Source organism: Sapajus apella, unplaced genomic scaffold, assembly GCF_009761245.1.
Source record: "Sapajus apella isolate SASKATOON/1434 unplaced genomic scaffold, GSC_monkey_1.0 scaffold1, whole genome shotgun sequence".
In the NCBI taxonomy this organism is placed as follows: Eukaryota; Metazoa; Chordata; class Mammalia; order Primates; family Cebidae; genus Sapajus; species Sapajus apella.
Genome location: NW_022436941.1, coordinates 72,494,959 through 72,510,521, shown reverse-complemented (window position 1 = coordinate 72,510,521; position 15,563 = coordinate 72,494,959). Strand labels below are relative to the sequence as shown.

Genomic DNA, 15,563 nt, shown 5'->3' with positions numbered 1-15,563 from the left:
AAAAAAAAAAAAAAAAAAAAGAAATTCTCATGGAACCAAAAAAGAGCCCTAACAGCCAAGGCAATCCTAAATGAAAAAAACAAAGCTGAGGCAACATGCTACCCAATTTCAAACTATACCACAGGGATACAATAACCAAAACAGCATGGTACTGGTACAAGAACAGACACATAGACCAGTGGAACAGAACAGAGAACCCAGAAATAAGACCTCACACCCACAACCATCTGATCTTTGACAAACCTGACAAAAGCAATAAGGAAAGGATTCCCTATTTAATAAATGGTGCTGAGAGAACTGGCTAGCCATATGGAGACAATTGAAACTGGACCCCTTTGCTATACCATATATATACAAAAAACAATGCAAGGTAGATTAAAGACTTAAATGTATAATTCAAAACTATAAAAACCCTAAAAGAAAACCTAGGCAATACCATTCAAGACATAGGCACAGGCAAAGATTTCATGATGAAGATGCCAAAAATAATTTCAACAAAAGAAAAAATTGACAAATGGGATCTAATTAAACAAAGAGTTTCTTTTCCACACCAAAAGAAACTACCAACAGAGTAAACAGACAACCTACAGAATGAAAGAACATCTTTGCAATCTATCCATCTGACAAAGGTCTAATATCCTGCATCTATAAAGAACTTAAACAAATTTACAAGAAAACAAACAACTCCATTATAAAGTGGGCAAAGGAAATGAACAGACACTTCTCAAAAGAAGACATACATGTAGCCAACAAACATATGAAAAACACAGCTCAGCATCACTGATCATTAGAGAAGTGCAAATCAAAACCACAATGAGATACCATCTCACACCAGTCAGAACGACTATTATTAAAAACTCAAAAGAACAGGCCAGGTGTGGTGGCTCACACCTATAATCCCAGCACTTTATTAAGAGGCTGAGGCGGGCAGATCACCAGAGGTCAGGAGTTCACGACCAGCCTGGCCAACATGATGAAACCCCATCCCTACTAAAAATACAAGAATTAGCCAGGCATGTTTATGGGTGCCTATTATCACAGCTACTCAGGAGGCTGAGGCAGGAGACTCTCTTGAACTCAGGAGGTGGAAGTTGTAGTGAACTGAGATTGCACCATTGCACTCCAGCCTGGGTTACAAGAGTGAAACTCTGTCTCAAAAAAACACAAATAACAAAAACAATAACAACAAAACAGATGCTGGCAAAGCTGTGGAGAAAAAGGAACACTTTAACACTGTTGGTGGGAATCTAAATTGTGGAAGACAGTGTAGTGATTTCTCAAAGACCTAGAAGCAGAAATACCATTCGATCTAGCAATCCTATTACGAGGTATATACCCAAAGGAATATAAATCATTCTACTGTAAATACACATGCATACGTATGTTCACACTATTCATAATAGCAAAGACATGGAATCAACCCAAATGCCCATCAGTGATAGATTGGATAAAGAAAATGCAGTACATATACACTATGGAATACTATTCAGCCATAAAACACAAGATCATGTCCCTCACAGGAACATGGATGGAGCTGGTGGCCATTTTACCATTTTACTTAACAAACTAAAGCAGGAAAAGAAAACCAAATAACACGTGTTGTCATTTATAAGTGGGAGCCAAATGATGAGAACACGTTGATACATATTGGGGAACAACAAACACTGGGGCCCGTTGGATGGTGGGGGATGGGAGGAGAGAAAGGATCTGGAACAATAGCTAATGGATGCTGGGCTTAATGCCTAGGTGATGGGAAGATCTGTGCAGGAAACTACCATGGCACACGTTTACCTATGTAACAAACCTGCATGTCCTGCACATGTACCCCAGAACTTAAAAGTTGGAATTAAAAAAAAGAACCCTGCTACAGCTTATATCAACATTCCCCTACAACCACCACGATAAAAGCTCACTTACTTGTTTCTAAAAAAATTGCATAGCTACATAGCTGTATGGAAAACAGAGCCAGTAGAGGTAGAAAAGTATACTCACCATACTAATGAAGGCTGGATTATTTATCAAGCTAGCCATGTCAAAACTCAGCCCAGTTCCTGTCTGTAAAACAATTATATCTGAGAGTCAGTCCAACAACTACAATTTAATTACAATAAGTTGTGAATGACAGAAAATACTTCACTCATTTGGCATGAACAACTTACAGGACTAGATACCTCTCTTAACTTCTGTTCTGCTATTTTCAGGTTTGACTTATAGGAATCATTTTCAGGGTCAAGATCTAATGCCTTTTGATAACTTGTAACTGCTTCTTCAAATTTATTCATGGCAGTGAGGGCCAGCCTGAAGGGAATACAGAGTACAAGAATATGAGATATATGGTTAAAAGGACATCACCAACATCATCAAACGTCTGTCTGTCTTGGTATTCAGTTCTTTCCAGATTACACTTAATTTATTCATTGTACTATGGCTCACAGGAGTAAAATTCCCTCCAACTTAAGATTCTGTACATCTGAACTCTCTCCATTCTGCTTGCTGACAACCTGGTTGTCCTACAGATCATGAATTTAATACTTAGAGGTTATCTTACCTATTCTACTATTTTTAAGTCTAATATGTAAAATAATTTGTTCTATAAATGCCTAGATTAAGCTCCAAAAGATGTGAGCTGACAATCATGTGGTCACATAAATCTATGATGATAACACCATTTTTAAGGACTCTAAACTATATTTGTGCTTTAAAATGGCCCACATGCTGCTTCTTCCTAACAGCAACAATAAATATAAATTGTAAGAAAACAGGCTACATATTATCAGATAACTATTCCTGATCAAAACAGGTAGATAAAATTAGCATCCTTTACAACTCAAATGACAAATTATACCAGGTACAAGTCAAAGAGTTATTAAATCTTAATGTTCATATTACCTAGTTAAAATTTACTTATTGAAACATTACTACAGCACCAAACAATAACTGTATATATGTTGAGATGGTATTAGGGGTTTCTGTTTGCTTTAGAGTTTTTTTAAACAAATTACTTAATTCTTTCTTTTCTCTTCCTTTTTCTCTTCATTGGAATCTAATTCATTTTCTACCAGTCAACCACGTACAATACTTTATCAGAGTCCCCAGTTAATCAAGCCAAGTAAATAACTATTTACTGAAACAGATGTATAAGAATATTACCAAAATAATATCTAAAGATACTGAGGACCCTGGCTAGACTCGATAGCCCACATCTTCAATCCCAGCACTTTGGGAAGCTGAGGTGGGTAGATCACTTGAGGTTAGGAGTTTGAGAGCAGCCTGGCTAACATGGTGAAACCTCATCTCTACTAAAAATACAAAAATTAGCTGGGCATGGTGGCAGATACCTGTAATCCCAGCTACTAGGGAGGCTGAGGCACAAGAATCACTTAAACCAGGGAGGTGAAGGTTGCAGTGAGCCGAGATAGAGCCACTGCACTCCAGCCCAGGTGACAGAGTGAGACTTCATCTCAAGGAAAAAAAAAAAAGTATCTAAAGATGTCAAGGATTCCACAATGAAAAACATAAAGTTCCTAGCCCAGGCACAGTGGTTCATGCCTGTAATCCCAGCACTTTGGGAGGCTGAGGTAGGTGGATCACCTAAGGTCAGGAGTTCGAGATCAGCCTGACCAACACAGTGAAACCCCATCTCTACCAAATACAAAAAATTAGCCAGGCATGGTGGCACATGCCTATAATCCCAGCTACTTGGGAGACTGAGGCAGGAGAATCACTTGAACCCAGGAGGTAGAGGTTGCAGTGAGCTGAGATTGTGTCACTGCACTCCAGCCTGGACAATGAGAGCAAAACTCCATCTCAAAAAAAAAAAAGATAAAGTTTCCTGACTTAAAAAAAAATTCATTCTACCTGGGGAAGACAGGCAACAAGTATGCAAATAAAAAGGGCAATATTAAAGAGAATGAATAGGAGAGCTGCTCAAAAAGTAGCCACTCTGGAAAGACCTGAGTGATGTAAAAAAAAGCAATCATGAAAATGAGGAAGGAGTATTGTAGTAGAAACAGCAGTAAACAGAAAGGTCCTGAGAAAGGTGCAAGCTTGGCATTCTTAAGGTACAGGACAAGGACTGACAAGGCGGGAACACAGAAAACAAAGCATGAAGAGATGATGTCAGAGAATAGTCGGGTGCCAGATGATATAGGACCATTGCTTGGAGTTTGAACTTTACTCTGGTTGCAATGGAGTCGCATGGTTTAATTTGTGCTTTTGAAAGCTCACTCTGGCTTCTACGTAGAGGATCTACAAGGGCAGAGGAGTAGAATGGAGGCAGGAGATCAGTTAGGAAGCTATTGCAGTAGCCTAGGTAAGAGATGTAGTTTGGACTAGGGCTACATGCAAGACAGTGATCAACACTTGGATTTAAGATATATATGGAAACTAGAATTGACAGGACTTGCTGATAGACTATCAGTCCTTATGTCAGGTGTAATAAAAATAAAGGATGATGGGATAAATGATTGTACAATGTATTGAGATTGAAAAGATTTTGAAAGGGAACATGAGCTCTCTTTGGGACATGTTAAGTTTAAAATGCCTATTAAACATCCAAACATGGAGAGGAAAAGTGGTTGAGTATATGACTATGGAGTTCAAACATATAACTTAGATCCAATAATATACATAGTTGACTCTTATTCACAGTAATTCTGTTCTATAAAGTCACCATGAATAATGAGTTACCAAATACTGAACAATTGTTCCTAGAGAAAATATAGAGTTAGGTTCCTGCAAATAGTTGTAAATAGTCACATTTTCATCAACTGATCAATATATAATCTTGTCTTATGTGTGTTTCTGTTTAAATAAACTTTATTTAATATATGTTTTTTATTCATTACCATCGAACTCATAGCCAAGGGCACTAACTCATGCCTGAATGAAGCTTGTCTCATAAATGTGTTTTCTGCATAAGGCACATTACACTCTTGCACTTAGGAACACTACACAACACTTCAGCCTATACTTGGGGGAGCCACTATAAACAGCAAAATCACAAATAAAAGACACAAAAATACAAAAAAAAATGCAGCACTAAATAGACTGCTTCATCATGAGAGCTAAGACAAAAAGGTAGAGCATCACCTTATTCACCCTCAGCTGAGACTGGGAACATCGGGATACACATTTTCACTAATTGTGCATGTCCATGAATGACCACAGAAGCAGTGTAAATATTGATTTGGGGATTACAAATTAATTTAGCAAGTAGGCAGATTCATAAATACAGAATCTGCAAATAATGAGTAGTAACTGTAGATAGATTTTAAAAGCATGGAGCAGGATAAACTGTGCAAAGAGAACAGACATATAAACAGCAGCAGCAGAGGATGCAACCCTAAAATACAGCAGTGTTATAAGATGGTAGAGAGGAAGAACAAGCCAGGGAGACTGGAAAAGAGCATCTAGCAAAAAAAAGGGGAAACAGGGCAAGTGTGGTGTCAGGATCCTAGAGAGTGATGTATTTTGACGATAAGTTAATAGCAGCTGGGTACAGCAGCTCACGCGTGTAATCCCAGCACTTTGGGAGGCCAAGGTAGGTAGATCACCTGAAGTCAGGAGTTCAAGACCAGCCTGACCAACATGGTGAAACCCTGTCTCTACTAAAAACACAAAAATTATGCAGGTGTGGTGACAGGCACCTGTAATCCCAACTCCTTGGGAGGCTGAGGTGGAAGAATTGCTTGAACCCGGGAGGCAGAGGTTGCAGTGAGCCGAGATTGTGTCATTGCACTCCAACCTGGACGACAAGAGTGAAATTCTGTCTCTAAATAAATAAATAAATAGATAAATTGGCTTATAAAAAATAAATAAGTTAATTGCACCAAATGCTAAAAGACAGTGTATGGTGAGGATACAGAGCTGAACACTCTCCTAGGCAAAATATAAACAACTGGTAACCTTGAATAGAGCTATCTCAGTAGAGTGACTGTATTACTCAGGGTTCTCCAGAGAAAGGGAACCAACAGTATATATATATAAATATGAAGAGATTTCTTGTGAGGGACTGGCTCATACAATTGTGGAGGTTGAGAAGTCCCACCATCTGCTGTCTGCAAGCTGGAGACTCAGTAAAACTAATGATGTAATTCCAGTTCAAACCCAAAGATTTCAGAGCCAGGACAGCTGATGGTGTAAGTTGGGTCCAAGTCCAAAGGCTTCAGAATGAGGAATGCTGAGGTCCACGAGCAGGAGAAGATGGATGCTCCAGCTCAAGCAGAGAGGGCGAATTTGCCCTTCCTCCATTTTTTTGTTCTATTTGGGCCCTTGAAGGAATTGTTGATACTTACCCACGTTGGTATGGGTGATATTCTTAACCCAGTCTGTCAATTCAAATGCTAATCTCATACAAAAATTAGCTAGGCATCGTGGCTCACACCTGTAGTCCCAGCTACTCAGGAAGCTAAAGCAGGAGTGTGGCTTGAACCTGGGAGGCAGAGGTTGCAATGAGCTAAGACTGCACCACTGCACTCCAGCCTGGGTGACAGAGTGAGACTGTCTCAAAAACAAAGAAAAAAATGCTAATCTCATCTGGAAACACACTCGCACACATACCCACAAATAATGTTTTACCAACTATCTGGGCATCCTTTAACCCAGTCAAGTTGACAAATAAAATTAACCACCATAGTGATATAGAACAGAAGCCCTATTGAAATGAGCTGAAGAGAAAATAAGAGATGACAAAGATAAAACATTAGAGGCAGAAAATAAGAGATGGCGAAGATAACCATTAGAGGCAGAGAATGAGGGACTGAGAAGTGGGATGGCAGCTGGAGGGGAACACTGGGTAAAGGGATGTGTCCAACTGATGATTTTTGTTTTTTGAGACAGGTTCTCACTCTGTCAACCAGGCTGGAGTGCAGTGACACAATCACGGCTCACTGAATCCTCAACTTTCCAGACTCAAGTGATCCACCCACCTCAGCCTCTCAAGCAGCTGGGACTATAGATGCACACCACCACTCCTGGATAACTTTTGCATTTTTATAGAGATGGTGTCTTGCTATGTTGCCCAGGCTGGTCTTGAACTCCTGGGTTCAAGCATTTCTTCCACCTTGGCCTCCCAAAGTGCTGGGATTACAGGTGTCAGCCACAGCACCTGGCCTACTAAATGATTTTTTTAGGACCTTATCACATGCCAGCCACTATCATCTATTAGAGATGGAAGAACTAATATTGTAGAACATGAAGGGGATAGTAATAGTTGTAACATTGTGGAGAAGGTAGAAAGGGATGAGACCTTAAAGCATGAGTGGAGGCAATGGTCTTAGATATGAATGCTTCCAGCTGGGCGCGGTGGCTCACACCTATAATCCCAGCACTTTGGGAGGCCAAGGCAGGTGGATCACCTGAGGTCAGAAGATCGAGACCAGCATGGCCAACATGCAAAACCCTGTCTCTACTAAAAGTACAAAAATTAGCCAGGTGTGGTGGTGGGCTCCTAAAATCCCAACTACTTGGGAGGTTGAGGCAGCAGAATCTCTTAAACCCCAGAGGTGGAGGTTGCAGTGAGCCGAGATCTGGCCATTGCACTCTAGCCTGTGTGACAGAGCAAGACTCCATCTCAAAAACAAAAAAACAAACCAAAACAAAAAAGAATACTGCCTTTTTTTTTTTTTTTTTTTTTGAGATAGAGTCTAGCTCTGTCGCCCAGACTGGAGTGCAGCTGGCTCCATCTCAGCTCACTGCAACCTCCGCCTCCCAGGTTCAAGCGATTCTCCTGCCTCAGCCTCCTGAGCAGCTGGGACTGCAGGTACATGCCACCACGTCTGGCTAATTTTTCTATTTTTAGTAGAGACAGGGTTTCACCACATTGGCCAGGCTGGTCTTGAACTCCTGACCTCAAGTAATCTGCATGCTTTGGCCTCCCAAAGTGCTGGGATTACCGGCATGAGCCACCATGACCAGCCAGAATGATTCCATTTTAACAGGAAAAAAAGGCAGTCCGTGTACATAGAAGTATGGGTCGACTGATGAATTTGCAAGGAGGAAGATGAGTTGTTTTTCTTCAAAAAACATCTATCTTTTCAAGTAAGTGTAAATAAGGCAATACCATCTGTTAAGAGTCACCCTAGAGGGGATAGTGGAAATTTGAAGGGAGAGGAGGAAGTATGAAATAGTCAGAGTGGAAAGGGGACTATAGAAGGAAATATGATAGAATTGTCTGCCAATATTGAGTGCTCATCTGAGATTTGTGGTCATGGACATGAAATTAGTCAACTAAGTATGGTTACATAATTTTCTCCAACAATCAAATCGGTCATCAATCATCTCAGTCCCAAGTCACCAATTGCAGTCATTTCCTCCTTTATGTTTTATTTATCTTCTTTTTACTTCAGAGGGTACAATATTAAGCAGGAAATTCAAAACCAAGCCATTAAGAACAGCATACCTGATATCACACGGTACTACTCTGAACATTCTCCCAGAACTTACCCCATTCTCCCATAGGCCTTGCTGTACTTTGAATCAATTGCTATTGCTTTTTCACAATCCTTTATTGCATCTGTATAGTGACCTAACTTGCTCTGAGCAGCAGCCCTAAGAGAAAGAAAAGAGAATTTTATTAAAGGCAGTGTCAAGGCACTAATTTAGATTTTCAGGTACTAATACTACTAAATTTGTCTTGTTCCAATTTGTGGCTCATTCCCACTAAATTTCTAAGTCAAACTGTCTAAGATAATTATGTAATAAAATGAAAAAATTTTTAAAAAGCCCAGAAACTTCTGTTCAGAAAAAAAGTATGCAGGCTGCCTTTCACTGTTTCCTTAGCTATAGAAAGGACAAATATGCAAGTCATACAACTGGTCTACCTATTTATACCCTTCCTAATTTGCCCAAACAGAAAAGTGAAATAGCTAGGACATCTGGGCTACTATGGAGGCACAAAGAGTGACTGATTGCTGTGAATGGCTACACAGAGTGTTGTGCTATTAACTGATCACTTTAATGGTAGGGTTAAAGTACAAGTAAAAGTGATATCCCAGTCCCCTGGCACTTTTTTCTCATTTGTTCATTTCTAGGCTGACTAGATTTTATTTCTTTCAGTTTCCCAGAAGTTCTCATAATCTTGTCCCTTACCAAAACGTTGAAGAGCCAACTTTGGAAAAAGAACACTTGCCTAGATCAAAATCCCTGCAATTGTGACCTCTCCTCAATAATGTTTCCAAATAGAAAGAAATAGGTCACAGGAGAAACAGGAAAGGAGAAGAGAAGCTCTAAAATGGATGCTTAGAAGTCAAAGTGAGCGCCAGCAACCCAGAAACAGAAGTTTGTTGGACCAACGAGGGTCAGGGTGTGGTGACCACTTCCTCGATTTCTCACAACTATGAAGGAGAATGCTATGCCGCACAGAACCTCTGCCTCCACCTCTGTAACTCCAAGTCCTGGTACCCTTTCTATTAATAAAGATAAAGAAGCACTTTTTAAAAATTTTGCTTGTAAGCCCAGAAATGAACTTAGGCTCCTTCATGTTCTTGTGTCTACAGACAAAAGTCTCATGCTAATAGAAGGTCTCTGACCTCATGTTCCTCTCCCACTGCAATCTGAGAAGCACTACTCTTATTTTTGCTACCTCTATTCTTCTGTCTTTACCCATATTTGTTGTTTTAATTGTCCTTAAAAACAATCTTTTTGCTTAACCACTCAGTAAACCATCTCTCTTCCTTGAAATTAGTCAAAGGTCACATCTTTCAAGGCCCTAGCTGGAATCCACTAAGCACACATGAAAACAATAAAACTAATTAAAACACCACGTATCTCCAAGTATCAGTGAGGATCCTTGCTGATCCTCAATATTCCTTAAATATGTTCTAATCTCAACCTGTCAATCGAACTACAGATTAGGGTTATCTGATATTACTTCTGTATCACATCCAGCTTGTTATTGTACTGTACAAATACTGAAGGTATATAGTAATAGATCAATTATTTGCTAGGTATTCATGAACAGAATGTGTTACATAAAACCAATCCTAGATAGAAGAAGCTAAAAGAAATACTGCCAACTCTGGAAGTTGAACCTGGAAATATAAACCTACTAAAAATTAAGCACATTTAGTAGGAAGAAAAAGGAGAAGAAATAGCACTTTAGTTCTGATCAACAGGAAGATGCTGAGAAATTCCCATCATAGCCTGGCTTCCACGAAGTAGATTAACAACATGGGATCACTGACTTTTTCCCATCCAATGTGAGGAATCCAGGTCAATGGGCATTCTTAAAAGTTATACTGTGTAAGGAGCACAACCTTCCAGACAAGTACAGGTCTTCCTTTTAAAGTACTTTAACTCAGAGAAAATTTTAAGAGAACAACCTTGAAAAGTTTATATACTTCAATTGCTGACACATGAGATACACACTTACTCCCAGAAAGGAAAGTTCAAGAAAACTCATAATTATGCCCTATTTGGCCTTCTAAGCCACACTACTTTCAGGACAAAAACTTTGTGTCACAGTAACAATAAGGGAGAAATGAGACATTGCCTCAGAGCAAGCTTCTTTTCCTACCACTCTAGAAAGCTCTTTTCCACAGGTGATTTTAGTCCATAGAGCCAGGAAGGTCCCTCAGAGGCCTCAAATGTTCTTGTCTATTCTTCCAGGTGTTTGAGCTGCTTGAAGGAAAACAGTTCAGAAAGTGAAGTAATGCAAGGAATTAACTGAATGACAATGAATCCTACTAACTCTGGAAGTTATTTGTTACTGTTGTTGTTTGTTACTGTTGGAGAGAGTCTTACTTTGTTGCCCAGGCTGGACTGCAGTGGCACAATCCTGGCTCACTGTAACCTCCGTCTCCCGGGTTCAAGCTATTCTCCCACCTCAACCCCCTAAGTAGCTGGAATTACAGGTGTGCGCCACCATGCCCAGCCAATTTTTGTGTTTTTAGTAGAGACAGAGCCTTGCCATGTTTGCCAGGCTGGTCTTGAACTCCTGACCTCAAGTGATCCACCCATCTCGGCCTCCCCAAGTACTGGGACTACAAGCATGAGCTCCGCACCTGGCCAGGAAGTTGAATCTGGGATTACAAAATTGCTAAACCAAATTTCATCCAACAATTAACAACATTTATTGAGAGAAAAGGAGTTAATGGACTTAGCTTTGAGGCAGATTTTTAAAATGACTTTATTACATATAATAAGCACAGCTACCAGAAGAAAAAAAAAACTTGTGCAGAAAGGGAGTATGAGATCTATACTAAGTCCAAGTCTTGTATCTCATTAGGCAAGGCAATACTACCTGCAAATTCATAGGCCTACTGTCTGATCTGTCACTGACATCTGATTCTGGAAATCTGCTAATGGTGATTCTGTAAAATAGCAAATGCTCCAGTCTCATCTCTTTTCTGCCAAGAGTCTCATTTTCTAATCAGTGTATGTGTCTGCGCATATGTGCAGAAACATACAAGAAGGGAAAAAGGGTAGGTGGGAGGATGGAGAGAAGTTTTGAAAAGGGAATGCAGAGAAAGAAATATGTGGTTTTTTAAAAAACAACACATCTGTTCCTAAACACTTGCTAAACACCTTCAGGAAATTGAAAGGCAATACTTGCCTTTAGATATCTGATTTGCCATTTTTTAAATATAATCAGAAAATGACTCCTCTATATTTAATACATAGGACTTAGCATACTCTGAGCATCTGAAATGTTATATAGCAAAAGTTTTCAAAGAGAACAATAATACCATGTGGATTGTATTTTTAGTAGTTAGTATATGGCTACACTCAGGATTTAATGTTAACTATTTTTAACTGTATTCCTTTGTTTAGTTGAAATTTATCTTTAATAAATGCATATATTCATGCCTTCCCAAAACACTAGTCATTCTACAGGTACACATAATATTACCATATATTAAGATTATCAGATTAGGTACACAGATAAAGTAAAAAACTTATCTGTGTACCCAAATCTAGTAAATTAAGAATGACAACTATTCCATCTACTTTGCACAGAATCTCAGAGCAATCAAGGACCATTTATCTGATCTGTTAACACTTGCTATATCACATCTACCAAAAAAACTCTTCTAAAATGACTGAGAACAATACAAAACAAGCATAATTATTGTTTGACATGCAAATCCTTCAAGTCAAAGTTTCCATAAGGTCTCCTGCCCTCCATCCTACACCACTCCATTCGTTTTCCTCTAAATATTTCTACTTGATTCTTTCAACTAATATGTCTATTGAGGGCCGGTGTACTAAGAAAAATGGATACAGCAGTAAGGAAAATAATATTTTTGTCCTCAACAGCATGTAGATTCTAGTGAAGGCAGGGAGGGGGAGGAGAAGTCTGCAAGACTATAGAGAAAAGGTGGTTTTAGGTCTAGTTTTTGATCAATCTTTCTTCATACAGCATGACTAAGGCCCTTACTTCTCAGACTAATTATAAAAATGTTAATATTTATTTAAAAATAAACACACAGTCCTTTGCTTCAGTTAAAAAAAATAAAATTTGAAAGTATAGCATTCAACAAACCTGTTTTGGTAGTTCATGGGAAAAAGTGGTATGGGTTTCTCTGACTTAATACTCAACACAAAGTAACAGCAGGACAAGGATAACCATTAAAAGAAAAGATATAGGATGCTTTGCTTCCAAATAATTAGAAAGAAAGAAAAAAAATCGATCCAATAGAAGGGGGAAGGGAAGAAGCAGCCAAGAAAAAGGATGCTCTTCAGTGGTTAATACATGGCTTTACTTCGTGGTTAAGTGGTTAATATATGGCTAAAAAGAGCTGGGTGCAGTGGCTCATGCCTATGTCCCAATACTTTGGGAGGACCAAGGCCATGAGGATCACTTGAGTCCAGGAGTTTGAGACCAGCCTAGGCAACACAGTAAGACCCTGTCTCTACAAAAAATTTTAAAATTATCCAGGCGTGGTGGTATACACCTATAGTCTCAGCTACTCGGGAGGCTGAGACAGCAGGATCACTTGAGCCCAGGAGGCCGGAGCTGCAGAGAGCAGCGTTCGTGCCACTGTACTTCAGCCTGGGTGACAAAGCAAAAGTTTGTCCCCTTACCCCCCCACAAAAAAAGAAGGTAGCAGAAAACAATTGAAATTCATCAGACAAAACTCAGGTTCTCAACTTAGATACAAAAGATGTCACTTAAAACACAATCATACACAGGTTGAAGTTAAAAGGACAGAAAAAGTCAAACAGAAGAATGGAAACAACACAAAAGAAAAGTGATGTGGAAACATTAATATTAGACACAAAGCAAATAAGATTAATAAGGATAGAGGGAGGCATTATTTTTACTAACCATCCTTTTAAATTTAATTTTATGGAAAATATTTACAAGGTTCTGGAGTCAAACCTACATTAGAAGTCTCACTCTCATCCTTTAGGGGATGGATGGGAATGGGGTAGATGGGATAGAAACGGGAGTAAGACTTCAAAAAGATGAGAAAGCAAACCTTCAAACTGAATAAAACAGAAACAACTGATCCTAATTGTATATCAAAAAGAATTCAAATAACTTTTGAGCATAGTATTCTGAGTATATAGGCTTAGTGAGATGCATTCAAAGACAAAAGAAAAACTGCAAAGAAATCCTGAAGTTTACATAGCAGGCCAGCTAGTGGTGTGGTATTGGTTTATAATACCAACTGAAGGATACTGAAAGATACAGCGAATGAGTAAATCTACTGGTGGTGGTAGAAGTAGGGTTTTCACCCTGGGAGAAGGAAGACACAAATATAAAATGGGAGAAGATGAGGGAGAATTCTGTGACACTAGAATGTGAATTGAAGGCATCTGTAGAAACTGACGACTTTTCAAAAAATCAGTTTGCTAGCTCCATCCACTGAAAGGACCTAGAAGCAGTAAGACCTTAGTAGCAACGATCATGTCCTGCATCCCGATCTTGGTTCCTAAATACCATCCTTCAGTAAAAGGGACAGAGCTTCCTTGGAGAATAGTTGAGCTCAGTGCTACAACAGGGAAAGTACAAAGGAAATCTGGAATGTCTTACTGTCTCAGAAAGTAAGAAAGTAGTTGGGTTTTTGGTTTGGGTGTTTTGTTTTGTTTTGTTTTGTTTTGTTTGAGACAGAGACACCACCTTTCTTTTGTGTTATTTCAGTTCTCCTACCTCTGTCTCCCAGGCCGGAACACAGTGGCACGCCCAGATATTTTATATATTATAAGTAGAGCTGGGGGTTTTACCAGGTTGGCCAGGCTGGTCTCGAACTCCTGACCTCAACTGATCCACCTACATTGGACTCCCAAAGTCCTGGGATTACAGGCAGTGAGCCACTGCATCTGCCCAAGAAATTGTTGTTTTTTTTTTAAATGAAGTTACATAAAAAGATACATGACCAGTTTAAAAGGGCTTCCATTAGCCAAATGTGGGATAATTTAAGAACCAGAAATAACTATTAAGGTAACTGATTATAACATATTGAATCGTGAATTTTTTTTAAATTCATGAGTCCAAATGAATACTCAAATGACACTCAAAAAGTTGCAGCGACGAAGAGAGAGAAATCCAACAAAGGAAAAGATGAAAGCTCCTCTTTATGGAAATATGTGAGGAAATATACGTAGAGGAAATGATAAAATTAGAAAAATCACCATTTTGTAACTATAGACGTATTAATGACTTGGTATTAATGATTTGGAGAAAGATCATGAAACGATAGATGATAAAACATTTCATAAAAGTTTGCTAGGGAATAATTTTTTATTCACATCACCAAACCCTACAGATTACTTATTAATTACCAAAAGAATAATAGATCTGATGGTCATCACCTTAAGATATCAAACTTAAGAGTCACCAGTAATAGGGCGGTCTGAAAACATGTGCCTCCTAACGTAATGCGATGAGTGGTACACATAATTATTTATGTAGGCTTCATACCAAAATTTAACCTAAATTTAATCACAGGAAGCACCACATAAATCCAGAATACGGCTCATTCTATAAGACAATTGGCCTGAACTCTTCAAAAATGTCTATCTCATGAAAAACAGTCAATCAAAAAGTCAGAGATATTTTTTAGATTAAAAGAGACTGAAGTAGCATAACAAAATACCATGCAAGAAACTTGGTTAGATTCTAGATAAAAAACATAGCTGTAAGAGATGTTTTGAGACAAATGGAAAGCTTTCAGTATTAATACTAATTTTCTTACATGAAAATAGTATGATAGTTATATCAAGTATATCCTTATTCTTAGGAAATATAGCTGAAGTATTGGGGGTCAGCAAGAAATTTCTATAGATTTGTTTACAGGCAAATACACACACACTAACGTACCCCAATAGAAAGACAAAGAGAGGCCAAGTGCAGTGGCTCATGCCTGTAATCTCAGCACTTTGGGAAGCCAAGGTGGGTGAATCGCTTGAGGCCACAAGTGTGAGAAGGCCTGGCCAACATGGTGAAACCTCATCTCTACTGAAAATACAAAAATTAGCTAGATGTCCTGTGGTCTCAGCTACTCGGGAGACTAAGGCACAAGACTTGCTCAAACCCAGAAGGAAGATGTTGCAGTGAGCCAAGATCATGCCACTGAACAACAGCCCGGCCAAAAAAGCGAGACCCTGTCAAAAAA

At 39.0% G+C, this 15,563-nt stretch overlaps 1 protein-coding gene across 2 annotated transcripts in view; it reads right to left on the bottom strand.

Annotated features, from left to right (window-relative positions):
* Nucleotides 1-15,563, bottom strand: part of SGTB (small glutamine rich tetratricopeptide repeat containing beta) — a 50,892-nt gene that overhangs the window by 8,956 nt on the left and 26,373 nt on the right. Inside the window, exons 6-8 of one of the 2 annotated variants that reach the window (XM_032279530.1) lie at nt 8,446-8,550; nt 2,172-2,298; nt 1,993-2,055 (exon numbers count right to left, since the gene is read on the bottom strand). In XM_032279530.1, the coding sequence (XP_032135421.1) occupies nt 1,993-2,055; nt 2,172-2,298; nt 8,446-8,550 (295 nt within the window). Of the gene's footprint in view, nt 1-1,992; nt 2,056-2,159; nt 2,299-8,445; nt 8,551-15,563 lie in introns of both variants that reach the window. The other variant, XM_032279521.1, reaches the window with a different exon arrangement.